The sequence below is a fragment of the Harpia harpyja genome, chromosome 14, assembly GCF_026419915.1.
Source record: "Harpia harpyja isolate bHarHar1 chromosome 14, bHarHar1 primary haplotype, whole genome shotgun sequence".
NCBI lineage: Eukaryota > Metazoa > Chordata > Aves > Accipitriformes > Accipitridae > Harpia > Harpia harpyja.
Window position 1 is genome coordinate 19,055,090 of NC_068953.1, and position 26,998 is coordinate 19,082,087.

At 43.4% G+C, this 26,998-nt stretch overlaps 1 protein-coding gene across 2 annotated transcripts in view; it reads left to right on the forward strand.

The window, feature by feature from the left end:
* The window catches only part of CHSY1 (chondroitin sulfate synthase 1), an 80,335-nt gene extending 54,606 nt beyond the window's left edge, over nucleotides 1-25,729 (forward strand). For both annotated transcript variants that reach the window (XM_052807831.1, XM_052807833.1), the window contains exon 3: nucleotides 22,259-25,729. In XM_052807831.1, coding sequence (XP_052663791.1) covers nucleotides 22,259-23,851 — 1,593 coding nt within the window. In that variant the 3' untranslated portion in view covers nucleotides 23,852-25,729. The remainder of the gene's footprint in view (nucleotides 1-22,258) is intronic.
* Nucleotides 25,730-26,998: the final 1,269 nt, after the last annotated feature.

The following is a 26,998-nucleotide window of genomic DNA, read 5'->3' on the forward strand; positions in this document are numbered from 1 at the left end:
AGCTCCATGAGGAGTGAAACGTCTGGGTGTACAAGCTCTCACATGGAACAGCTTATATAAAATGTGCTTTTTAAGCTGCAGTGTCCTGTATTTCTCCTGTCCCCCGATCTAAAAACATCCTATGGGCTCAGCAGGATGCTTCCTTGTAAAAGATGTCTGAGCGTTTGAATAAGGCTTCACAGTTACGAGGAGGGAGGTGCTGCAGGTTTTGGGTGTTCAGCTTGGAAAACCTGTGATTTTTTTTTTTTTTTTTAAAGTACCTAGAGATTTTTTAAATGCAGGGACCATTTCCCCCTCTTTGATATACCTGTGAGCTGCGGTGGTTTTCTGCAAGGGCTTAGCCTGTCCACTGGCTCTGCAGGGTTTCAGTGCTCTTTCTGCAAGGGTTATTGTGTGTGGTCGGCATGTCTGAGATCTGAGAGCTGAAGGAAGTAAAGCCTGTGTTTGCAAGTTGAAATACTTGAGGAGAAATAATTGACCATAATCTGACAGCAGATCTAGCTATGCAGAGGACAGCTCATCACCAACGGAAATGGAGCTGATGGATGTTTTCTAATTATTCCCTTGTGTTGCAAATGTTAGAGAGCCAGCTTGAAATCTCTGCCCAGAATTCAGAGCCTTAATTTGTTTGACCTTTCCACTGCTGCAGACTCAAGGCTGTATGAATTGCAGTCATCTCCATTAATTTCTCTATTGTTCTGGGGATGCAAATGAGCGTGTTCTTCTGCAAATACTGTATGGAAGATGTGATAGCTTTCGGTGTTAGGCAGTACTTTGCAGTGTGTTTGAGGGGGATGCTGAGCCGTGCCTTACTGCAGGGTTCATCTTCCAGACAGGTGGAGGGACATCCTGGCTGAGTGGAGCTGGAGTTCTGTTTAAGTACACTGATGCTGGAGGGGTTTCTCTCCCTTTCCATGTCTTTCGTAGAAATCACCAGATATTCTGGCAGATGTATTTCTCATAGACATGCCTTGAATTTTGCCTTTGGACAGATCCATTTCGACAAAGAATGGTACATTTCAGATAACATATCTCAAGGATGTATAATGCTCCAGTATCATCCTCTTGCCTTGAAAATATTATTCCAACTAATCAGCCTAAACCCCCCTTGAAAGTGCATGTGTGTTTTCCACTAGTTTATCAGGGAGACTTTTTAGACTGGCTTGCTTTCATGTTTTAATGAAGGAAAGATATAGCTGCCAGGCATCTGCTAGTTCAGATGGATGTCCTGGTACCAAACGTGTGTGCATGTGTGTTGCTCTCGGTCCATGAATCACCAGTGGGTGCAGCAGTAATTTTTGGTAACTAGGAGGCAGACGAAATTGCTGGTTATGATTTGATGTCTTGCCCGCAGCAGAGCAAGCGAAAGGGATGAATTAGAGACAGGAATAGTAGCACAGCCTTTTTTTCTTTTTGTGTGCAGGAAACCTCAAAGCATATAATAAACTATTGCCATTTTGATTAAAAAAAAAAAAAACCACACCCCAAAAAACTGAATGCAAAGATAAAATAAGAAAACCTCAAGCTTAATGGTTTGGCCAGTAATAAAAATACATCACAGAACAAAAGGCTACAGAGGGGTTTTTTTTGTATCTTGTATTCAGTATGCTGGATTGAAAAGAAATTGGCAAAAGTGTATTTTTAAAGTCCCCACCTCACTTGTAGTTTCTTGTTTTTGCATGGGAGGAGTGCCTTTGTGGCTGTACAAGTCAGCAGCCAGCAAGAATGGTGGCGAGTATGGGAAAGGACATAATTAGGATAGCATTAATTGCTCTTATCACAGGATTTATTTTACAACAGCCTTTTAATTCAAGCTGCCCCACCATAGTTCAGTGCACTTTCCAGCGATGTCTGTTTTGGTCTTGGAAGCTGTGCAGGGCCTGGCCGGGTTCTCACTGAAATCCGCCACTGCTTTTTGACTTCAGTTAACAAAGAGCCATTAAATTACATGAACGCAAAGCTCCTTCGGGCTGTTCTGCACCGGTGGGACTTGTTTGAATCCTTATAAATACATTGAACTGACGTTGGCACTTTAAGTAAAGCCTTTCATCTCCTTTCTATATAATGAGTATATCCTTGGCCACAGCCAGTAATCTGCTTCCTTCTCCCATCCCTTCCCTTCCCTCCTGTTCTGAACCCACTGCTTCTCATTTATTGAGGCTCATCCCTCTGTCTGCTGAGCTTCTCCACATCACAGTGCAGCTGAGGCATCATGCGCTGCTGGCAGGTCTTGCGAGAGGGGAAAACAATTGTAGAGAATGCTGTCTTTCTCTGGACGCAAATCAGGCTGCATTTTAATGACAGTTCGCTGCGTTTTGGTGCATTGCACTGATACAGACGCTCACTGAATGTCTTCTGCTATCTGTTGGAAGAGCCCAAAGAATTACTTTTTTCCTTATCCTCTTGCTTTGGGTGTGGGAGCACAACACCTTTCTAGCACTACTGGGATGTGGTGGGGCATCGGGGGAAAAGCTAAAATCCTGAGTCAGCATTCCCTATCCACTGCTCTTTTAAAATCAAACTAGGATTTTTTTTTTTTTTTTGTCTCCAGCACTGACAAAACTCTCAGGATACAGCTGTACTGCGCAGCAAAGTGCCTTTCAGGGATATCTGGACCAAGCTGCTGTGCTCCACCCAGGGTAATAGTCTAAGCAAAGCAAAATGCTACTTAATCCCAAGTCACTTTTGTGCCCACAGCTTAACTTGGAGTTCCTGCTCTCAAATACTTATCCTTTGGGGCTGAGGCTTGGATTGCTTCAAACCAGTGTCATTACTGAAGCGGCGTAAAATGTGCAACTGGACTTGCCGGTGTCTGGAGGAATATTGTGTCCTTGCAGGTTCATGGGAGTCGCCCATCCACGTTGATGGGGAGACTGTGACTGCTTTCAGCTGATTCTTGGCAGTGTTTAACTAACTGGCTTTGCACAGTGTTTGACAATGGTTTTTCCACGAGGTGTGGCATACGGCAGTGCCCGGAGCTGGCTGCTGTCATGCCATTACTCGTTATGAAATTGGATTCTTGCAGTTGGCACCACTGCGCTGTGCTCCCTGTGGCGAGGAGCGAGGCAGAGAATACTGCAGCTGATAGAGATCCACCACACTGCAGCCTTGGAGCCATAACTCTAAATCCGCTTTTTCTGTGCGGAGCATAAGCAATTGGAAAAGCAGGCGGTGCTTGCACTTAGGGTCATAGGTTGTAGAGCACTTAGTCATGTCCCCTCTTGGACTTTGCTTATTTGATCTTGCATATATCACAGGCTGTTAAGTTTCAGCCAGGTATCTCTGCATTAACTCAAGAATTTCAGCCTAATCCAATTTTGCTCAGGAGAGACAAGAGAGAGGTTAATTCCTGATCTTATAGAATCATAGAATCATAGAATCATTTCAGTTGGAAAAGACCTTCAAGATCATCAAGTCCAACCATTAACCATGCCCCCTAAACCATGCCCTGGAGTACCCTATCCACTCACTTTTTGAATACCTCCAGGGATGGTGACTCAACCACTTCCCTGGGCAGCCCATTCCATTCCAATCTTCTCCACAGACAGATGATTGATTAGGTGAGAGGTACTTAAGTGGTCCTAAGAGAGAGGCAGATCCCACGTTGCAGTAGGAGAACACTCTGGGGGAAGGATTTATTCTCCCGTCTGTCCTGGGATAGGAATTATTCCTGACACCAGCTCTGGTGACCAACAGTGACCTTCAGCATGGCTAACTAGCCAGACTTCTTAGAAAAAAAGGATTGTATCTTACATCAGACTTGGTCTGGTGTGAGTTGCTCAGCAACTTTTCAGAGCAAAGCACCTGTGCCCCTCTGATCTCCTCCACTGTATCTTGCTACCACAAATACATTTAACACCACCAAATCTTCCCTGATCCTGGTGGACAACTGCTGAAGCTCCAAAATGTCAGATCTAGTAATAAAGGTTTATTAACACAGGACTGTGAGTGGTAGGAACGAGCTGAGCAAGATAAGGGCAATTGCGTAAAGTAATGAGCTATATGGAGAATTTGCAGGTTCTGGTCCAGACGAGATGGTCGCATCTAAGCAGCTGGGATGCTCTGTGTACAGAGGCCATGCAACAGCTCCCCAAAACTTTAAATAAAGTATATATTTTTTTTAAAAAAAAGGGGGTTTAATCTATTTTTGAAATCTGAGTAGTTGGGCAGTAGTGTATTATATTGCCCACTTTCTCCATTTTGGTGAAGCTGTTCAAAAGTTTAGCCACTTTGACAGCGTGGTGCCCCTGTTTTCAGCTCTTGGATCTCATTACACCTTTAAATCAATAACGAAACCCCATTTCCATATTGTCAGGTAGTCACTACCCACACCTAGTGTTCAAATTGTGGCTTGGCCTTTGTAAATACTGTGTCCTCTTAAGCTAATGCCCATTCAATTAAAGAAAACGAAGCAAATCTCAGCAGTCTTGCTTACAACCCTTTCTTTCCCATTCCTCTGCTTTTTAAGAACATCCCACCCTGTTACTCCTGCTTCATCATAAACCACCCTACAATGGGCAGTACATGTGGTGACAATTCTTTTGTGTGCCAGGCAATGAAGTAATGGTGGTCTGTCAAAACGTGCTGTTTGAATTTGCTATGCCCAAGAGAAGTAGGTGTCAACAGCTCCTATTTCAGTTGCTCGTTGTTAGAGTTTTTGTATCAACTAGTTTGTCATCTGCCGTTGTGGTCCCTTGAGTAGTGGAGGCTAATTCTGCCCTCCAGGCCTGTTTTGAGGTGGAAAAAGTGACATGTTCCTAATGCTGATTCAACAAAACGGTGACACACAGCAGCACTGCTCTGCTTTATGGTCCAAAGAGCATTTGAAATGGATTTGCAATCCTGTTAAAACCATGCCAAAACACTTTTCAGGCTGGGTAAATATTAATATCAGGCTGACATGAGCTTCTTGCAGGCTGTCACCCACCATGGGCAGGAGGACCTGCAGGGGTATCTGGCCAAAATCTGTGAGGCTCCTTTTCTCCTTAGGGGGAAAAGGAACCGATGGTCAGATCTCCAAGATTATGTTTAATATAGTCCCTGTTTAAGCCACTGATCCAGGAGCAGAAAGTCTGTGTTTCCAGATCTTTTAGAAGAGTCACTCTTACAGGATGACGTTGCCAAGTCTTCGAAGACTTTAATTATCGCGCTGCAATTCCATCTGTGACCTTAATGAAGATGATGTCTTGAGTGGTGATCTGCTTTCATCCTCCTTTTGTGGGCTGATACACAAATGTTTGCGTTTTTTGCATTCTTGATTTTTAGGTTTTTCTCTTAAAATGAGAAGAGAGACTATACGAAAGTCAAAGGAAGCACAGTCAATTGTCAATGCAGTCGGGGCAAAATCTGCACAGCTGCCAAAATGAGGTTCAGATATTTTACTGGGTGATACAAAATAAATGTTTAATTCATAGTGCATAACACTTTAAATAAATATCACTTGGCCACCCTCTAATGAGGATACGCTTGACCATTGACACCTCATATTCTGGATGTAGTTTCTCTGACTAGTTTTTATGGCAGACTGTACGTTTTTAGAAAAATAACATTCAAAATACAATTCATTCATTCTTGTCTAAAATGAGTCTTCAGTTTCATAATATCATGTTTGAAACCCTACATTTAAATTTCTGATTGAAGACAGCCTTCAGGATTAACTGACTTTTATGGAGCAATAAACTGCAATGTCATATACCAGATGGTAGCAACGTATAGCTACTGTGTACTTTTAACTAAAGACCTTGATGTTTCTCCTCCATTTTCCTTTCTTGAGAGATGTTTGCTTATTCCCTGTATCCCACGCCATGCTGTATCCACCTGCATGCAGGTTCCCTAGAGGTTTACTCTGTGCTTAAGGAAGGGAGCAGTTAATTAATATTTGAGCCTGGGTGCATGAAGGAAACAGAAGTTTGTTTAATAATTATTCTTTCCCTCAAGAGAAGGGAGTCTCCCTCAGAGACTAATGCCTATCTCCCTGCTTTTTGTCCAATAACTAGATCCATTTCTTGGACTAACCAGCCAGAGAGTGAAGAGGAAGGGAAGGTAGCTGTGAATAACGGAGTGGCTGCAGGAGGGCTCCCGCCACTTCTTGTTGTAACAGGTGGGAGGGCAAAGAAAGCAGAAGGAAAACATAACTGCAGCCATTGTAAATACGGATTTCCTAGGTAAACAGGGATTTGTGTAGTGCAAATCTCATCCACTGAAGTGTGTTATTTGTTGCAGGTGTAGGGAGTGCCTTCTGTTACATCCACAGTTGCTGTTTCTAGTTGTGCTTTTTACCTTTTCTTAAGAGTTAATTCTCTCTAATCTTGGGCAACCTGAGGCTTGCCTGCATATTTGGGTATGGTGACTTATTAAGACATTATCACATTGATACTGTGCCCTCTCTTTCTGGGAAGATAAGGGAAGAAGTTAGGATTAAATGAAGGAAGATAAGGGGGGAGGCAGTTCTCAACCACCGGCAAGTGTGCTCTGTGGAGCTGTGGGCTCCTGCAGTCCCTCTGCCAGCTTTTCATATCGGCTACCCTGGTTTTGTCTGCAGCGGGACCCACACGATGGGCCTTTGGTTAATTCAGTTTTGCTAAGGAGGGCTTGGCAAGTGATCACGCACCTCTCCCAGCCATCTTCCCAGACAGCATTCACAAAGAGGCTGTAGCTCTTCCACGTAGTTCTTGGATGGAAAGCGTTGCCCGTTCTGCCGAGGAAACCTGCTCCAGAAGCTCACTAGCACCACTCCCCCATCTTCAGGCACATTTGTTTCTGCTGCTTGTGTCAATGCCAGGACTTAAACATCAGGGAAACCAGAATGTTTGCACTGTGAGCTAATCTACTCTTTAAAGATGTTAGATAATGTAATAAAATAGCTCAGTGGTGCATTGCAATTACCTTTCACATTTCGTCATGCTTCTAAAATTTTTGTCTTCTGAAACTAGGACTATATTTTTAGTACAGTGCAATCAAAAATGTCTGGCCAAGAACCTGATATAGTACCTAGGAAAATGGAAATATTCCTTTAAATGTCTTCCAGAGCTGTGGTTTCCTCTGAGTGTTAAACTCCATTTGTTATGTTCTGATTACGTACTTTGGTCTGGGTTATATACGGCTTGGTTTTGTAATTCCATATATATGGACAGTTTGATCTCTTCTTTGTATTTTTAATAACAGAAAGCACAACCTAGATTTTTGTTTTAGCATGTTGTAAGTGTAGTTATTTAGTGGGCAAGAGAATTGAGATTACATTCTTTTGTTTGCCACTGAGCCTTACAGATTATTATTTTTTTTCTTCATGGTCATGACCAAAAGATTCATGCTATTAAAACCCTAACCGTTATGTCAGGGTAATGGTTTCTGTGACTTGCAAGTGAAGAAAGAATCCTAATATAGAGCCAGCTAACTCACCAGTGGAGTGGATTTGACATCATTCGGCAATGACATGAATTGGTGCATCTCTTAGAAACCTGCATCATGGTGAGTTCACATAGTTCACTCTTTGGCATTTTGCAGCACTCAGGGCACAAATTATTAGCAGTAGTCCCAACTACTCTCATAAAGTATGACCCCTTAATGTCTTCTGCTCTTCTCAAGTCTTCTGTATATCTCTTCTTGTAAGGAAATTTCCAGGCTGGCGTTTATCACACATCTTCCTGTCTAACATGGTACCTGTACAGAACTGCTGTATGATCCCCTGCAGCTCATAAAGCTCCAACTGCCACCTTGAGCAAGTCATTGGCTATTGTTACTGCACACTTTCTCATGCCCATGAACCATCTGATGCCTGTCTAGTTGCTCTCCTATGGAACATAAAGCAAAACCAGGGCAGAGCAAACCAGCACAGGTAAATGTCCTTTCAAGACAGTTTCCAATCTCAGTACCAAGTGGGAATTGTCTGAAGGATGAAGATGAGAAGGGTGTTTTGGATAGGGTTGGGTTTTGATGTGTGCTTGTTGATGTTGGGTTGTTTTACTTTCCTAATGTATTTTAGTCCTTTGACAAAATGGAGCAGCTGACGTTTAATGAGTCAGGTGGTTTCTTTCCCATTCAAAGCAGGCAGGAGGGCTACACTACACAAAAAACCAACCTATGAGTAGCCTGTGAAGCTGGGCTTTCAGGGCCAGAAAAACTTGCTTTGACCTACTTCTTGACTCATTGCAAATAACACGCTACATCTGCTAACGTGATGCTGTTACTCTGCTAGTGGGTCACAAAACCTGGACGCTCATCCTTGCTGCCAAAGAGGACAGTGCTTTGCGTAACGGGAAGGCAGCAGTAAGCAGGCACCGAGTGTGCCGGGTCTTCAGGTTTGGGCCACGTCAGTTCGGTTCCAGCCATAAAACCTTGTTCTTAGAAATCTTCCGAGTGGGAAATCCCAGTCCTCAAGAACAGGCAGTACTTTTGTTGAAAATCAACATAAAGCAATGGGCAATACAACATGTTGTGTAAATCACATGTGTCTGTCTCCTCACCCATCCTAAGTAAGGCAAAGAAGTATCCTTTCCGAGTTGATGGATTTAGTGGAGTTTGTATGTGCTTTCTTTTAATGTGCTTCAAATTAGTCATGGTGCTTTATTTCCTAGGCTTCATTAAGCTTGTGGTCTGACCATATTGTGATAGTCACCCCTAACAGTTTACTGAATACTAGTTTTAATATCCGGATATAGATTTCTTCAATATCCTGCAATGCATTTTTCAGTGCTTTTGTGGATAATGCTAATACTAAACAGTCTGTGATGCACCAGGCCCCCGAGCTACATTTTAAGGTTAGCATAATGCTTTCCATCTTTCATCTTTGCGCAACACAGACTGCTGTTATGTTTTGGGGGTTTTTTTAGGACATAAAGTACCCGAAAGGAGCATCTTGCTTAAGAAGTACTATAAGACAACACAGTGGTGCTGTAAGCTTGCCTCTTCTGGTCTGCCGTTGTGCCTTCTCCCTTATACTCTCCCTCTGTCTTTGCCCATCCTTTGCTTCTCTGTTTTTTATCTATGAGAAATACCATAATGATGCACTGTTTCCATGGAGAACAAAATGTCCAGGAGATCACCTCTGCATTCTTCTGGCTTAAAGACCTGTAGAAACAAATGTCATTCCAGGGGAACATAAAAGTTCTCTTTTGACAGTTTGCTGAATAAAAAGATGGCACACTGAATAGGTTGGGCTCAATTTGTCACCTGTGTTCCTGTGGCACTACTGAATTAGCTGTTAAAATTTCTGTGAAGGTAGAAAACAACTATTTTGCAAGTCAAGAGGTCAAACTTTCCTCAGAGACAGAGGGTTGGTATTTGCTGGTGTGTAGTGAAGCAGTTCTGGACCAGGTGTAGATTTGCCTTCTCCAAACAGAAAAAAAGCCTTTGAACATATTATCATTGCCTTAAAAATAAAAAAGAAAACTATCCTCTCAGGCGTTTGACAGGAGGCTAGACCTCAGAGGACAGCTAAAGAGAGAGAGACAGGTTTCTAACATCTGTTTCGGGTGGGTGGATTGTATTTGACTTTGGTGTTCACATCAAGGCAAGGCAAAGGCAGCATAGGCACGGCTTGATGAAAAGTATGGTCCAGCACCCTGCGTGCTGACCCACTGGCTCTTTGATTAAAAAAAAAACAAACGGCAATGGGCAAAACCACCATGAAATGAGGGGTGAGAATCCTAGGGTACATGCATAGCTCTTTCTGTAGGTTTTAGAGAAAAAGACTGATAACACTGGATTTGGCATCCCAAATCAGGCTGTTGCTATAGAGTATGTCATTGACAGATGTCCTTGAGCAGAGTGAGAGCCTTCCTCCCACCCTGAGCTCTCTGGGTGCCTCCAGGCCCTGCCAGATGAGCCGTGTTGAACAGTACTGCTATTTTAAGATGCAAATAGTGTGTCAGCACCCACCTTGCTTTCTGACACAAAGTGCTGCCCCCAGGGCTGAGTCAGCAATGGGGACCATGTCCTGCTGCTGCCAGCTGAGCCTGTTTGCAAAAAACTTGTTCTCAGTAGCAGTTTTAAAGCCTGCTGTTGGCTGTGAGTTGGGGGCACACCTATTTGCTCATTGGGTTCACGTCCGAGCCCTTATTAGCTCCAGCTCAAAACCGCACTGAACTCAGGAACAACCTGCAGTTCAGATGATACAAGTATATCTCAGAAGTGTACTAAGAAAAATGCAGCAGAAAGTAGTCCTGTGTGTCCCTGTGAAAGCCCTATTGAAGGGCTCTGGCTCCCTCGTGGACATGCCTTCGTGGGACAGCAGAAGAACACAGTCCCCATCCATGCTCCCTGCTCTCCTGGGCCGGTGGCCTGCCTGAGTCTGAACCGCGGCAATTTATAACGCCCTGAGGAAACGAGTACCCGTTTCAATGCAGCTTTAAGCTGTCAGGCTGTAAATTGTCTTGGTTCAGGAGCTACTTCAAAGCAGCCCTGCCTTCCTGCAGCAAGGAGAAGGCTTTTTGGCAAACCCAGCGTAAGTAATTTGCTATTCATGAGTCAAATCCCTGAAACGTCCTCGATCAACAACTAAAAATGGGTCATAAGAAGACAAGGCATCGCTGTCTGGTGAATGAAGCTGCTAACTCTACCAGCCTTCTCTATCTGTTGGTTGAAGCTGCTTCTGCTTTCTCAGCAATGGCTTTTTCTCCCTCCCTGCTTTTCTCCGTCATGCTCAGCAGCGTCAAGCACCCACAAGGTTTCCTGAAGCAATAGGACTTCAACCCAATGGGCAAACCCACCCAGAAGATCTCTGTGTTTCCCTGCTCCTTTCATTGCCCATGTCTCCCAGATGAGTGAGAAGTGTCGATGGGGTAAGGGAAAGTCACTAATGAAAATGTTAAAATTCCTCCAAGCTGCCTGGTTTTCAAATCTAGAAGGGTTGCAGTATTCAAGAGAGAGAGAAAGAAAACACTAGCTGAGTGCAAGTAGAGACTTGCAGGCTGGCTGCTGGAGGGATGGAGGAACCAAGCAGTGGTGGCAGCAGGTAAAGGGCGCAAATTTTGGAGCTGGGTCCACTCTATCCAAAATGGCACCTGTGGCAGCTTGGTCACAACCAGCAGAACAAAGTGTCCTCCAGGTTGGAAGCAAAGAAATGAAGAAAACCCTATGAAGGGACCAAAAAACTCTTCATGTGCGTGTGGCTAACATTCAAAAGAGAGTTCAGTGTGTTGTGTGAATAGCAAATCCTTCACCAAGCTTGGGAATATTTGAGGCAGTGTTTAATTTTTTTTTTCCTTTCCATTTCTAATGGTGGCTAATGCATTTACATTCAGCATAACTGCATTTATTGGTATGCACATCTCCTGCTTTAATTTAGGGCATTACAAAAGCAGCAGTTGAATATTCTTTTTTGTAAAAGCTAGATGATGGATGGTTTACATCAGCAGAGCTTAAACATACCCAGTCAGAGTTGAGCCCCTTGGTTTGACAGACCATGTGTAATGCAAGAGGCACTTGGTTACAGAGCGCTGCAGAGTAACACTGCTTGTTACTTTTCCAAACTGTGCCAGACAGCAAACTTCCAGAAAACCTCAGACCATACACAGTTAGCCAGCAACACTATGTGAAATCTTTAACCATATTTGAACAAACGGGCTAACTTGGACACCGCAAGGAGGGAAATGCCAGTCTGCCTGACAGCTCATTTTAATAATGAGAAAGTTGTTCCACTGACAGGACAATAAAAGCTGTGGTTGCGTAGAAAGATGTTGCCTTTCTTCTAGTTGAGAGCGTGCATGAAACTGCAGAGGAATGGGCTGGTCCCAAACCTGTGCACGTGTAGCTGCGCTTTTCCCTTCTTTCACCTCTTTTCCCTTCTTTCACCACTTTTCTTTCACCACCTTTCTGGGGTGTTGAACCTGCACCTAACCTGCAAACCCTATCAAAATGAGGCTCCCATTTGCGTTAGTAAATCGCAAGTTTCTCCTAAAATGTGCCTTATTTTAAATGTATTATCGCTTGTGCTTCAGCGAAGCAAGAAATAAAAATAGGTGACCTTTGTAGTTAAAGCTATTAATGCAAAGTTTATGGGGCTTCTGACATACAGGGCATGAAAGTCAAATTCTTGAGAGATCATCAGCTCTCTGAATGGGCAAATTTCCTCTGCTGATCCCCCCATTGATCAAGGAGCTGTATCTTTTATAACCGAACTGCTGTGTATTGAATGTTTTTTAGATGGCAGAACTCTTTGAGGCAGAGACCTTCTCACTGTATGGTTTTGGCAGTGCCACGTCTATGCTGGATGGTGTACATATGTTTTCCAGCAATGAGACAAAGGGCAGATTTTGCTTTTAAACCCAGCACAGAATAGTCGGCAGGCTTTAAGTTCTGTGTGGTAATGATATGAGCACAAGAAAAACACTTTCGCAATCATGTCATCTCTCTGTGGAAATTGTGTCTGCAGCAGCGGTGTTACTGCATGATGCTTTTTACCACCACAGCTTTCTAAAGCTGCGTTATCCCAGGGCCAGGGCTCAGCTGGAGGATCCTCATGGGCTGACTGAAACATGTGGCTTCTCCACATAAAACAAGGGTTTGTGGCTTTATTTCCCTCGCCTCCTCTGAGCAATTACTAAACAATTCTTTTGGCAAAAAAAAAAATGTGCACGCGTTTAAAATGCACACTTCAGAACAATGCTGTGCAACTTCAGTGAACCCTGGAAGCTGTCATCCTGTGCTGCTCCCCATGTGAAACAAGCTGGTGATTGAGTCCAGGCCCTTGTAGACAGTCTTCAAACCAGCTCCAGAAATGGTGGCTCTGGCTGAAAAACCACATTGAAGATGAAGAACTGATCTGAGCTCACAGGCTGGTGAAAGAGGAGCAGTGAAACCATCAGCCTGTGTCACAAATGCTACATCTGTATTGGCCACCGGTTCTGCAGGAGTTTGTTAGTTAACGTCTGTGTTAGGCACCGGTTCTGTGGGAGTTTGTAAGGAATTCCATAGCTTGTTCTTATTTTCCACCAACAGGAATAAAAGGAGATGTTCTTTTAAATCCAGCTGAATTTATGAGAGCCAGCCAGAGGATTGCGGAGCGAGTTCCCGCTCTGTCGCTGGATGCCTTGCAGGGCCATCCTGCTGACACCAGTCCCAGGCAAGAAACCCAGCACTGCCTTGTGCTGCCGGCTCCCCTCCTGCTTGAAGCAGGCCAGCCTTCAGCAGCGGCCAACAAAGGCAGGCAGCCTTGCTGCGGCAAGCAGAGGGAGATCATGGTCCTTGCTGGGAGGCTTTCTGCTTTTGGGGAGCTGATGCATAGCTAATTGCAGGCCCTGGTGCCTTGTGCTGAGCCACAGTGGTTCTTCCTAAGCTTGCTGAGCTAGAGGGGTAGCAGGGACAGCTGGATGGCCAGTGGCCTTCAAAGTGTGCTGAATTACTAACAGGGCTGGCTGTCCGATGGGGGGGGACTTTTCATCTGAAAGAAGTCAGCTGAATTCCCATGGAGCTTCCCATCATCTGCACGCTCAGAGCTGCTGCATGCCCTTTTTTCTAAAGGGCTGGGGGTATTAAATCACCTTAAGTATTGGGTGTCTTCAGCATGACCCTGGAAAAAGCAGTTAGTGAGCACCATGTTGGAGCACTCGTTAAAATCCAAGCCTGGAGGAGAGATGGCTGTGCCATCCGGTTAACACAACAGCGATTCAGCCATCACCTTTGTGCTGTTGCAAACCAGGTGACGCTGGTGAGACATGAGCAGAGCCGAGCATTGATCCAGTGTGTCCACATGGATCCAGCGAGTCCAAGTGGATGGAACGAGCCCACTCTCAGAGTTTATTTAAATGTTGGCTTGCTCTGTGTTTCAGACATCCCTGCCAGCATGAGGTGGTGTGCAGCTCCTAGTGACAGGTCACCACCGATTTGGAAGGGGCTAAGGTTTCAAGAGTGTGTCCTGAACAACATCCCTTTTTCCAGCTGCTCACCTGGCAGAGGTGCAGCATAGCAGCACCCATGGGAGCAGCTGTTGTGGCAGCTGGGAGGAGGGCTCACTAGCAGAGAAATCAGAAACCTAATATATTCCCCGTTTTCTGTCAATTTTCATTAGCTGATACTGATGCTGCTGGCAGAGAAGTGGTTTTACCATCGGTTATTAGGAAAGCATAAAGCAGACGGATTTCTAAATGCAGTTATGAAAGATGCTCTGTCACTTTGAGGCTTACTGGCACTGCAGGTTTGAAGGGCTGCAGCTTTGACACAGGCAGTTCAGCAGTTGGCCTTGTCTTGGGGATTTTATTCAGCATTCCCAGCTCCCCTCTCATCCCTTTCCAAAAGATGTATTCCTGCCACAAGTCTTCACGAGGGATCAGAAACAGCAAGCATGGCCTGTTGCCATAAAGAAGGGAGCCGTGTCCCTCCTCATCTAAAATGGCGCTGCTTAAGCTGGAAGTGCCAAAAGTCTTGAAAATGAATCTGTTTTTTAAATACAACCCCACCTTTTTACACACAGGGAAGAACTGCAGCAGTAGCTATTGTAAGCCCAAATCTTTGCCTAATTAAATTCACAGTAATCTCCTGTGAAGGCTCAGAGAGATTTAGAGCTTTGTGCTGATGTGACTGCTTCAGTACTGTCCTTCAGCCCGGACCTGTTACTGTGACATTGTCTCCATGTAGAGCACTGTGTACCTACTCAGGGGCGGGGATTCCTGAACTATCTTGTGTCGAAAGAAAGCTGTGCTTGTGATGTGGGCAAGGCTGAAGGGGCTGGATCCTGCAGCTGGATCCACTCGGGCTGATCCTTCGCCAGGGTTCTTGCAGAATCTGGTGTTGGCAGAGACCTGGAGACCTGGTGTGGTGTGTGCTACAAAATCATTGCTGTCCCCAGCAAGTCTGGCAGGGAGGCTACACTGCTCCAGCTTTATTTCTGATGTTGGACTGATGTTGAGATGATGCATGGATGCCTAGGCTGCAGCTGAAGTTTCTCCAAGCAGGGGGTTTCTTCTCCACTCCCCTGTAAGCAGCAGCTTGTGGTAGCCTTACCAAGTGTTTTGGGACCAAAAAGGCTCATCATCCATCATGGCTCGCAACTCCTACAAAACCACTGGTTGTGGAAAGTAGCTCCCAAATAGGAATCTTTGAATTCCATGGACAAAGTATTTCTAAATTATTACATTACTGCCTCTTGAAAACACATTGTGGAAAAGCATGCAGCAGTCCAGAAGGGGTCTTCTTTTCTGTAGTCTCTGCTCAGAGGAGACTGCATCCCTCTAACACTGTTTCCAGCATCCAAAAAAATATTTGCCAGGGTGTCAGAAGCTTTCTGCTCATCATCTCCAAGAAACTACCCTCCAAGGATCATGTGCTGCTCCTCTGAAATCTTAATGCTTTGCATGAGAAAGAGCAGATAGAGATTTCCAAGACTGTGGCTCGCTCTTTCATGGGCCTGATGAAATTCATAATGAAAACCAAGTTTTTCTTGTACTCTGCCTGGACTGCAGAGTCTGAAAGTGTGGAGTTGACAACAAGGAAGAGAAATCCCAAGATGCAGTATATTCAGTGGGCAAGTAGTCTGGCATCATCCCTGAGTCTGGCCTTTAAATGAACAAATCAGTGGCGAGTCACTGTATTCCTGGTTTTGTTTGGATCTGGGACAGAGGCAGTCCCTCTCTGCTGGAGAGGGAGAGCTGAATCATTTGCCCCGTGGGTCAAAGCCTTAACTTGAGCAAGGGAGAGCCATGTGCAGAACAGCAGTTTGCACCAGGACTCGTAATTTGGAAATTATGCTAGAAACAAATTTTGAGCACTGTTTCTCAAGCAATAGCAATGATAATTAGTCATTAGCACTTACGATGTTCTGCTGCTTTAATAGCCGTAGCATAGAACATTTGTTAATATTTAGTGGTGTTTTATTTGCTTTTGTTTCTGTTAAATCAGAACCTTTTGGAAGAAAACTCTGCAATTGCATCCAGCTCTCCTAAGGTTTGCACAGTTAAATCTAAGTATCCTAAAATGGCACATTCTGTTTTATCTGGTTACTCCTAAGGTACAAAATGCTTTCAGGTTATATTCTGGTTTATGCTTTAAAAACATAAATCTGTGTCTCTAGAGAAGCAGTTTGAGGCTTTATGGAGTGCACAATGGCACCTGTGTAGTATCTGTGTCAGATACACCCAATGAGAAGGATGTTTCACTAAATGAGCAACTACCTTCTTTTGAGAGTGTTAATGTGATTGCACTAGTCTTTCTTTTCTTTACACAGCAGGTCTGATTCAGCTTGCCCCCCTTATCCAAAATAGGGGAGACCTGAGGAAGGAAACCCTGCTTCATGGCTAAGAGGAGACCAGGATCCTGTATCTTCATTTAGACCAGGAGGATGAAGCTCAGTTTAATGCAGGGCCAGGCAGAGGGAAGTTCTCCTCTGCTTCGTAGCTGGAGAATCTCAGTTAGTTCCCAAGTGCTGTGGATTGCTCCCACGTGTAGGTTTTGTGTAATGAGATTGTCAAGCTCAAGGTCGGAGGTGAAGTACGTGATGCCAGTTTTGAAGACACATTCATTTTTGCAGGTTTTCTTCTTTCTGTTGCCAAGCTGGGAATACTTTAAAGGCTACTTGGTTAGAAACTGTAAACAAGTAAGTAATTTTTAAGCTCTTCTTGCTTAAACAAGAAAGGGTTGGGAGAAGGACAGTTGTTTAATTAAACAGCTACTTGGTATTGTTAACAAAAGATTGAACTCCAGCAGTAACTCTCCTAATTCACAGATTCCTTGGGAATTCAATGACCTTGAGTTTGCTGTGCTTGAAACTTGCCTTAGATACTTGGCTTCCTTTCTCGAATACTTTGGAGAGGAGAGCGGCGCAGAAGGCACTGCGAGGCTCTTGAGTGAGACAGGCACTGTTTCACTTAGTATCATATAAGAAGAGGTAATTGTGTTGTACAAAATAAACTTCTTGCTTCAGAGCATGCCTGGAGTTATTGCACTCAGAGGTCACAATGTATCACAGCTGGATTTGCCTCTGCTTCTCTAGCAGTCTGCTATGGAAATTTTGAGTACTGGCTGTTCAGGATGTCCAGCTGATTTTCTTGCCCCTCTTTAATTTATGAAACAAAGCAAATGTGAACCAGTGGTACATGACAAAATTTTTGTGAGAAGTAACTCATCTGAGGAATCACATCATTTGATTGTGCTCCAGAGCTTGGGGCTTCACTTGTCAGCTGAGAGGGAAGTCTGATCTCCCAGCACTGAGTGGTGTTTCCTGCATCCTTCCCTGTAGTGGCAACTGGGGAGGTTACAGGGATGAACGAGTGGCCAAGTTCGCTGGAAATGAGTGTTTATCCATTACTTCCCTGTGTTTGTCTCCACCATAATAACTCTGCCCGGGAGTGACTTCACCCATGTCAGTGGTTAGCTGTGGGATTGCACATAAAGCATCAGGATTTAAAATGGAAAGATCATCATTAATAAGAAGCCTGAATACACAGAGTTGTGTGCAGGGAGGTCACTGTGGTCTCCCCCTCCACCATAGGCAAGTCAGCAGTAAACCAAGACCCACTGCTCCTTTCCATTGGGTCTACATGCAAAATATTTTACCAGTTTAGTGATATTGGTGGTTTAAAAAACAGAAAACTAGTGATCTGTTTTGGTTAATCACTCCAAAGTGGCAAAGCTGTGTTAGTGCAGCTACAATTATTTCATACAGTTACTTGGGATGTGGGTGCAAAACGTCTTTCATTTCACTTTAACCAACCAACAGGAACTGCTCCCTTGCACCGCTACAGCTGCATCTCTGGAAGGAGGAGCGAGGAGGAGATGGGGGCAAGCATCCTGCGTAGTTTTGGCAGCAGAGCTGTGGTAAGGGTAAGGGCTGTCCTGGCCCCCACGTTGCTCCCATAGGAGCTCTGCAGCAGCTGCGGAGAGGGACCTGCATGCTCATCTCCTCCCAACTGAGGTGCTCGTGCACTAGGTGACATTAGCCATCTTTTGAACTTTTAATTAGTTTGGCTTTGTATTTAAAGCACATCTTGGGCATTTCGAAGCCTGCCATACAACATGTCTTGTCCATGATTGCTTTTCATGAGACTTGTGGGGCTACGTTTTCTGGGTTGTGGTAGTACAATCTGGAGCTGTGAGAGAAAGCCCTTGGGGGCTAATCCATGGCTGTGGGCCAGTTTCTGCATAAACTGGTCTTATTTTTAAAGTCCATTTTCTCCAGTACACTTTTTTTGGCCTGCAAAAGACTTCTTCATTTAAAATGAAGAACATAACACTCTCTCCTTTCAGTTGGTCTTTTGGACACGAGCCAGTAGTGCCCACAACAGCTGTACCACAGTTTAAACATTCAGTCTCTAATGGTTTGGGGAACATTAGGGTTTTTAAGGCTTCAACAGGTCTAGAGTAAATAGTGGTCAATAAAGAGTAGCTCTTCTTTGTATCCCTATGCTCTCAGTGCTCTGCATTAGAATAAAGCATGCTTAGAATATAATCATTGCAAAATTAATATCCATGAAAGGTTCTTTTTTTGAGAAGAATCATAGAGAAACCTGTTTCACTACAAGAAGAGTTTGAAAATGTTCAACTCACAAGAGTCTGGTAATAGGCATGGGGAAGTTTGCATGTAATGTCTGTCAGAGACATGTATGTTCTGGGCTTGTGTCACTCCCCATGTGTGTGTTTAACGGCTGCTACATGGGAGGAACAAATAAATTAGAGGTATTACTTTCTCTGTTATCTTCTCCCACCCACCTATTAATGATGTACAGAAGACGTAATTATGATTTTTTGTCTTCCTTATGGCTTTCCAGTATTGTGTGGAGTCAAAAGCCCACATGTGCTAATAGGTAATATTTAGCTTAGTGTTTTGGACCCAAATGAGGTAGAATCTACATTAGCAGTGATGGGCAATAGTTGGGCATTACCCTTGTTAGTGATTCAACCCAATGCTGAGGACTAGCGCTGCCTTAATGATTTAAGCAAATTAATGTTGGTGGAGCTGTCAAACTGTGTGGAGGGAGCTGCTCATTTCTTTCAAGTTTTGTAGATGTGGGTGAGAAAACATAATCCACGTGGGGCTCCTTATCGTGAAGGAAAGCCCATGGGCATCGCAGTGCTTCTGAGGCATTGTGTCAGTGTCCGCCTCGGCCCAGGAAGGGTTAAATTGCTCTGTTGGCTGCTGGCCACTTGGACTTCATTTACAGCACTTCATGACACTGTGCAAAAATAGTTTGTAAGTCATTATACTCTCTATAGGGAATTGATTAACCCCTTCCAATACCCTTCCGGCTGTTTCCTACAGGTGTGGGATGTACCTTGGTTCCTAGATGGGGGATCCAGGCTGCAGGATGCTGGCACATCCCGTGCCTGCTGCAGCTTGCTGAATGCGAGGAGACAGGAGGGACGCTGGAGTAGGGGAGGGGGAGACTCCATAGGAAAAACAATGAAAGTGCCAGCCTTGCAAAGCATTCTTCTGAAAAATAGGATTATATAAAAGCTGGGCTACTGTGGTGCTTCTCATTAGTTGCAGTGCAGGGTTGGCCGGAGCACAGGGTTTGTTACAGTTGTCACCTTTTTGGCTGGAGCAAGGTGGCCGTTAATAGATGTTTCAGTTGTAAATTGCTTTGCTTTGAAGCACCAGTAAAGTCTTGCTGAGATGTGGTTTATTTTCAGTTTGGTTTTCGAAGTTAGCTGGTTTCTGGAAGAGGCAAATAGTAGTATTGAAAGTTCAGAAGTTAACCAGCCTAGCTAAGAGGTTACTCCTGCATGGCAAGCCAGAGTTTTAAAATACGCTTGTTAATTTTATTTAGGGCCATTTGCTAGGGGTTCATATCTTTACTTCCGTTGGGAAGTTTCATAACATTTTCCTACCCATCGGTATTCTATTAAAACTTTGTTGTGTAATCTAAAAGCCTCTCTGCTTCTCATGGTTTCCTCTTGTAGCTAATTCAGAATGCCCTAGATGGCAATTTTGGAATAAATGCATTCAGGCTGAATGGTCTTGATTTTGTTTTCTTATAAATTCAAAACAAGATTTGAAATTAAGTCCTATTGTCAATTTTCCTTTAAATAACAGTTGCCTAATGACATGATCTAAGAATTTTTATCTAATGTCACAATACTCCTGGGAAAGCCTGTGCCTGTAGTTGTATTGTAGTTAAAATGTCAGTGAAATCTGTTACCATATGCATTTAATACTTCTATATATATATATAGTGTTAGAGAGGATAGATCAGTGGCGTCAGTAAAAATACACGTGTGGGTCCTGCAGTGTTGGACTGGTCTTGTTCTTGCCATCTTGTGAGCTCTCCATTGTAATAAATTGTGCTTAGAGGACTGACTGTAAGTGGGTGTGATTTGAGGTCTCCTAGAGCCCCTAACAGAAGCAGCAAGGCTCAAAGTGGACAAAAAATAGAGTGTTATTAGTAGAAGAAACAATACAGGGATACAAATGGAGAACAGTCTTTGGGCGAGTAGAAAAACATGCTTCTCAGGAAAGCATGAGGTTCATTCAATTTGGATAACTCTCAACTGAACATAGGATTAGACCAAATAACCGCTGTCCATAGCACTCTTTTAAATCTTGCGTGACTTCTAAGGGCATATACATCTTGACAGGCAGCTCATCTGTGGCTTGCCAGGAGGCCATCGCCAAGATGTCCTCCTCTGGCTGCATTGCTGTATGGGATCTATCTAGCAAGAGGCAGCCTCTGGCCTGAATTGCTCACAGACAGCATGCATGCAGCGGGAATCATTTGGGGGAGAGTGGGCAAGAAGGTGAACTTGAGCAGGAAAGGAGAACGGGTAGGGGATTGGTGATGACCCATGAAAAAAACATTCTTTCTTTTTCAGTCCAGCTGAAGTTCCTCCCTCCCTCCTTTGAAATGAATTACATTTGTTCAGATTAAAATCCATGTGAGCCGTTTCAAGTATATGCAGCTTGCTCCTGTGCTGTCCACAGCAATGCGCTGAATTTCAAGTTTCAGTATGCACACATGTGGTTTGTTAAGATAGCGGCAATTAAATCCAGGTGTAAGTTTATCCCTTAGATTCAATGTCTGTCCACAATAATGGGAAAAATGCAACTGAAGGCCTAATAAAACAAGACTTCTGCTGGGTCTGAACAGCTGGTAGAAGCATCACTCGTGCTGTCTGTTAAAGGGAAGCTTTCTGTGCCTGTGATTTTCCTTTTAGTGCTCTGTTTAATTGCCACCATATTTGAGTCATTCTTTCTTCTGTTTGTCTTTTGGATTTTAGCTCTTTGCTAATCTTTATAGCCTTTTTACATGTGCTTTATTGACTGTATTACCTATAGCAAATTCTGCTGCCAATAACATGGTTGGATCCTATATTGAATGAAGCTGTCATGTCAGCTCCTCTGGCAGGTTGATGACATTTGTGTTGTGACATAGAGTCAGCCTGTGATCTTTTTAAATGTCCATTGACTAGGCTGGTATAGAACTTTGGCCTCGAGGGTTTTTTTTCCTCGTGGTTTTTTTTTTCCCCCTCCCCAGCTTATTTTCCACATTATCATCCTGGTTTGCACATGCCTTTCATTATATCAGCTACTGCCTGAGCTACTGAAAACTGTAAAGCTGGTTTGTCCGCTTTTCTTAAGTTGTGGCTTTCCATAAGGCTTGTGAATCTAATCTTAGCTCGCTATCTTCTTGTTCTGAAGTAGCAGTTTCCACTTTAAGGGTGCGTTTATTCTAGTGTACGTACACATCCTGTATTACCTGCCTTTTGGAACTACTGCTGGGAGTCTCAGCTGCATTTTACTTTCTGTTGACATTTTAAAATGGCAGGGGAACTGTGGCTGTGCATTGCAGCACTTGAGATAACGTATTTGGCATCTTGACTAAAACATTCGGCAAGATGGATTTTTAATGCCTAAACAATATTTGGGTGTAACAGAAAAGGTGTTGTCATCCTTGCTTGCTACGTACATGGTATGCTTTTTTATTGCACTTTATTATTATTAAAGCTCTTGGGAAGCAGACAAATAGTAAGAATTTTGTAGTGAACACTTCCTGGTTTTTTTTTCCTGGTGGTGCTGTGGTGTTGTGAAAAAATGAGCTTACAATCTACTTACTGCTCAGTTGTTTGGCCAACAGTGATATCTCTAGAATGGGCTGTAGTAATCCCAAATCCATGGTAGATGTTTCTTTCACCAGTTTACAGTGAATAATCCTCTTAATTTCCTTGAATAGCAGCTGGTATTGCTACAACCTGTGCCTAAAACCAAGAACAGCTTATTCAGAAAGCCTTCTGGCCCTGCGAGCAAGGAGGAATTTTCTCCCAGTGGGGGTTGCGTGGGCTAACTTTCACAAGGACAGCACTGCCGAGACGCTAACTTCTTCATTCTCTCTTCTAGATGCAGCAGCTGTTTTATGAAAATTATGAGCAGAACAAAAAAGGCTATATCCGAGACCTGAGGAACAGCAAAATACACAGAGCTATAACGCTGCACCCCAATAAGAACCCCCCATACCAGTACAGACTTCACAGCTACATGTTGAGCCGCAAGATAGCAGAGCTGCGCCACCGGACTGTGCAGCTGCACCGGGAAATTGTCCTGATGAGCAAATACAGCAATACAGAAATCCACAAAGATGACCTGCAGCTGGGGATGCCACCCTCCTTCATGAGATTCCAGCCCCGCCACCGGGAAGAAATCTTGGAGTGGGAGTTTCTTACAGGAAAGTATTTGTATTCGGGTGCCGATGGGCAGCCCCCTCGGAGAGGAATGGACTCTTCTCAGCGTGAAGCGTTGGATGACATTGTTATGCAGGTCATGGAGATGATCAACGCCAACGCTAAGACCCGGGGGAGGATCATAGATTTCAAGGAAATACAGTATGGCTATCGCAGAGTAAATCCGATGTACGGAGCAGAGTACGTTCTTGACTTGTTGCTTCTGTACAAAAAGCATAAGGGGAAGAAGATGACCGTCCCCGTCAGGAGGCATGCGTACTTGCAGCAGACGTTCAGCAAGATCCAGTTTATGGAGCATGAAGAGATGGACGCCAAAGAGCTGGCCAGCAAAATCAACCAGGATTCTGGATCCTTGTCTTTCCTCTCCAACTCGCTGAAGATGTTTGTTCCCTTCCAGCTCAGCAGATCAAAAGTAGAGAGGAAGGAACTCAAAGACAAGAAGATCAACATCCTGATTCCTCTCTCCGGACGTTTTGACATGTTCGCAAGGTTCATGGGGAATTTTGAAAAGACGTGCCTCATTCCAAACCAGAACGTCAAGCTGGTTGTCCTGCTTTTCAATTCCAACTCCAACCCTGACAAAGCGAAGCAGATCGAGCTGATGAGAGATTACCGCTCCAAATACCCCAAGGCTGACTTGCAGGTTTTACCGGTGTCGGGGGAGTTCTCGAGGGCACTGGCTCTGGAAGTCGGATCTTCTCAGTTCCAGAACGAGTCTTTACTTTTCTTCTGTGATGTTGACTTAGTGTTTACCACAGAATTCCTCCAGCGGTGTAGAGCCAATACAGTTTTGGGTCAACAAGTGTACTTTCCCATCATTTTTAGCCAGTATGATCCAAAGATTGTTTATAGTGGAAAAGTTCCTAGTGACAATCATTTTGCCTTCACCCAGAAAACAGGTTTCTGGAGGAACTATGGCTTTGGTATTACCTGTATTTACAAAGGTGATCTTCTTCGAGCAGGTGGCTTTGATGTCTCCATCCAAGGTTGGGGCCTCGAAGACGTAGACCTGTTTAACAAAGTCATTCAAGCTGGCTTAAAAACTTTCCGAAGCCAAGAAATTGGAGTAGTCCATGTGCATCACCCTGTTTTTTGTGACCCTAATCTTGATCCAAAACAATATAAAATGTGCTTGGGGTCCAAAGCTTCAACTTATGGGTCCACACAACAGCTGGCTGAAATATGGTTTGAAAAAAATGACCCAAATTTTGGGAAAAGCAGCAATACTAATGGCTCAGTGAGGACAGCCTAATGTCCAGCTATGCTGGAAAAGACTTTTTTTTTAATTATCTAATTTATTTTTGGGAAAATGTTTTTTGATAATTCACTTTTAAAAGGCCACACAGGATATATTTTAGAAATCATCATTGTTTTCTTACGAAGTGCTCGTTTTAAGAAGAACAAGGCCGTTGGTTTTTCTGTTGTTGTGGTTTTGGTTTTGAACAAAACTGTGATCAATATTTGCCTTCAAACTAAAAAGTTGTTTAAGAGTTATCCGACCGATCGGCGGAAATCTGACTTGAATTAGAATTTTCTTATGAACAAAAGATTGTTTCCTACCTTTTCCGTTGCTGTCTTCGTTGCTGGGATTCTGTAAATTGGGACCTGAGCGTGCAAGCCAAGTGGCAAAACAGTGTATCTAAATGTTTTGTTGTGATGGCTACCGTGCAAAGATTCTGCTTCTTTTGTTAAGGATAGCCATTATTTTTTAAATTGTGTTAGAACAAAACAAATCGGTGCGGCGATGATAAGGATATTAATCGCAGGAGGGTTTTTTTCCAAATGGCTGATTATTTCAGTTTAAAAATACACTTCCACTTATTATGGCCAGGCGACTTCAAGGGAGGGAAGAAAGTAAGCACAACCTGCCATCCGATTAGTCCTTGTAGAAATTTTTGTCTTTTATATTTGGTCCATATATGGACGTAATGTTTTAAGAATCCATGGATGGGTTCTGCGTATTATCCTCAACTGCTGTCCTGTCTAGAGCTGAGATGATGTCATCAAGAAATGCCGAAGCATAATGAGGGAGGGGAAGAGGATGGGAAATGCGAATCTCTTGCAGCAAAGTGACAGTATGCAACAAACAATTAGCGATCCCTAACGAGAACTTTGAAAAATCTTCTATACCGAGTGTACTGCACCTGGTTGCGTTGCTTTTATTCAGTCGGTTACATGATGTTAATGGGAACAATTATTACATTTGATTACTAGTTTTGTTTTGGGGTTATTTTTTTCTGTATCTGATAGACCGTTAATTTATTTAATATCCATTGGTTTAGGTTCTTGACCTTTCCTTGAATATCTGTTAGTCATTTTAATATTTTATATATATATATATGTGTGTGTAAATATATATATATATATTAGGAATGTATTGCATCTTCTCACTGATAAGGTAGTGTACATCGTACTTGCAGTAAATGATCTCCAAAGATTACTTTCTAAAATATTTTTCATGAATCTTTTCTCCCAGATTTCTTTAACACTTTTGGAATGACTTCAGTAAGCTTAGAAATTTTTTTGGTATTCTAAGAGGAACTGGGGATGGGGGGGCTGAATACAAGGAAAGTGTGATCCCTATGAATTAACACCTAGCAAGGTAAGAGAAAATACACAAAATAAAGTGCCTTAAAGCCAGAAAGGGAACCCTTTACACTGAGACTTAGACAGTGAACGGATGTTGTCATTGAAGCAGATGACCTATTGGGACCTACCTACCTGTAAATATCTTGATCAGCAGAAACAAAAAATAAAAACCAGCGAACAATATATTTTTCTATCGTATTCTCCAGCACCATTTCGTCTCATTGCTCTCAGTTCCACTTTGCCTACTCTTTGGGAAGTGGAGACTAGTGAAGGAATGGAGAAAAACCGATGCTTAGGTTGTTGCCATGTTTGAAGGGATCTTATGGAGTAATTGCTATTCCAGTAGAAGAAATAACCATTGTTTACACGTGTATGGAATATGAACTGCAACTAGTGTAGAGTCGATGTCTTATAATGTTCATCGTTTTTTGGTGACAGTCCCAAGGATGTAGGTACTTGGATGGATTCAGTGCATGGAAAATCTTTTTTTTTTTAAGACTTGCTTCTAAGATGCAATAAAGACTTTTTATTTGCAATCAGAGCCCCTCGTGTCGTCTGCCTCAGTCCGTATCTTTTCATACAGCGTAGGCACAGCCGCAAAGGGTAAAGCAGTTTCGGGAAGTAAGTCCAGGTAAAAGGATCTCCCTCGTACAAAGGCTTGACCTCTGTTGTGTTTAGGCCCAGAATAAACTTAATGCCACGTACCCTGGCTCTGGGGAAAGGGAAGACAAATCCATTCATCAGACTTCGGTGTACACTCCCGTCGCTGCCCACGCTGATGAGCTGTGTGATTCCCCAGGGCAGCTGGTCATCCCTAATGGAGGTTTTGGACTTCTTCCTCATGAAAAGATTAAAAGTGCTTTTGCTGTCTGAAAACATCCCAAACTATACATTTAAAATGCATACGATGACAAGGCTGAATATTAAGTGTGTCGAGCACTTACTTTTAATAGCTCTGCCAGTTTTATCACGGTTGTTCAATATTGGTGTGAGGCTTATTTATGTAAAAATTAAGTCCCAAAGCAAGAATCTTGGGGATTACAGAAGTGCTTCTTCACATAAGGGAACGGAAAAAAAAAGCAACTAGTATTTGTGGCTGCAGAAAAGAGCTTGAAGGATATGAACCCTAAAGAACTGTACCAAAAGACAGGAGAAAAAAAGCCCTGTACTTATACTGTATTTATTAACATTTATGATTATGTAGGACTTTTTTTAGCCCGTAACAGCCGGTAAAAGCAGGATGCTTATAAATGGAAAAAGCCGTTTAATGAAAAGCACCCATCTGGTATTACGGTTTTTTTGCTCGGTTGCTGCAGTTCTGATTCAGTTACTAAATCTGTCCAAGCAGCATTACAAGCGAGTTTTACACCAAGCTTGCAGGCTACTCTTGAGGCCCCACATCTTAATTGACCACATCTTTTATGGACTCGCAGCTTAAAAGTAATCCATTTTAAATTTAAATTTCAAATTATAACTGTCATGATAAAGTCTAACCTTATAAAACCCATTTTATACTAAAATAAGCGGTATTTGCTGCCCAAGTTGTAAGAAGCTTGACCAGGTGGAAGTCATTGGCTGGCAAGTGCTAACCCAGCCTCTGACAAATCCCTTCTGGGGCTGGAACATTTAATTTGCGGTTTACTCTGGTTGTTTGGTTCGGAGAGAAGTTTACTTCATGCCAAGAAGCCAGTTGGTGTTGGAAGACCCATGTGGGTTTGCCTGTAGCCCATTAAATAATACAAGATTGGAGAAAAGGAGATGGTGTCATCCTGAAATTGAATAATGTGGTGACCAAGAGTCATTTGCTGAG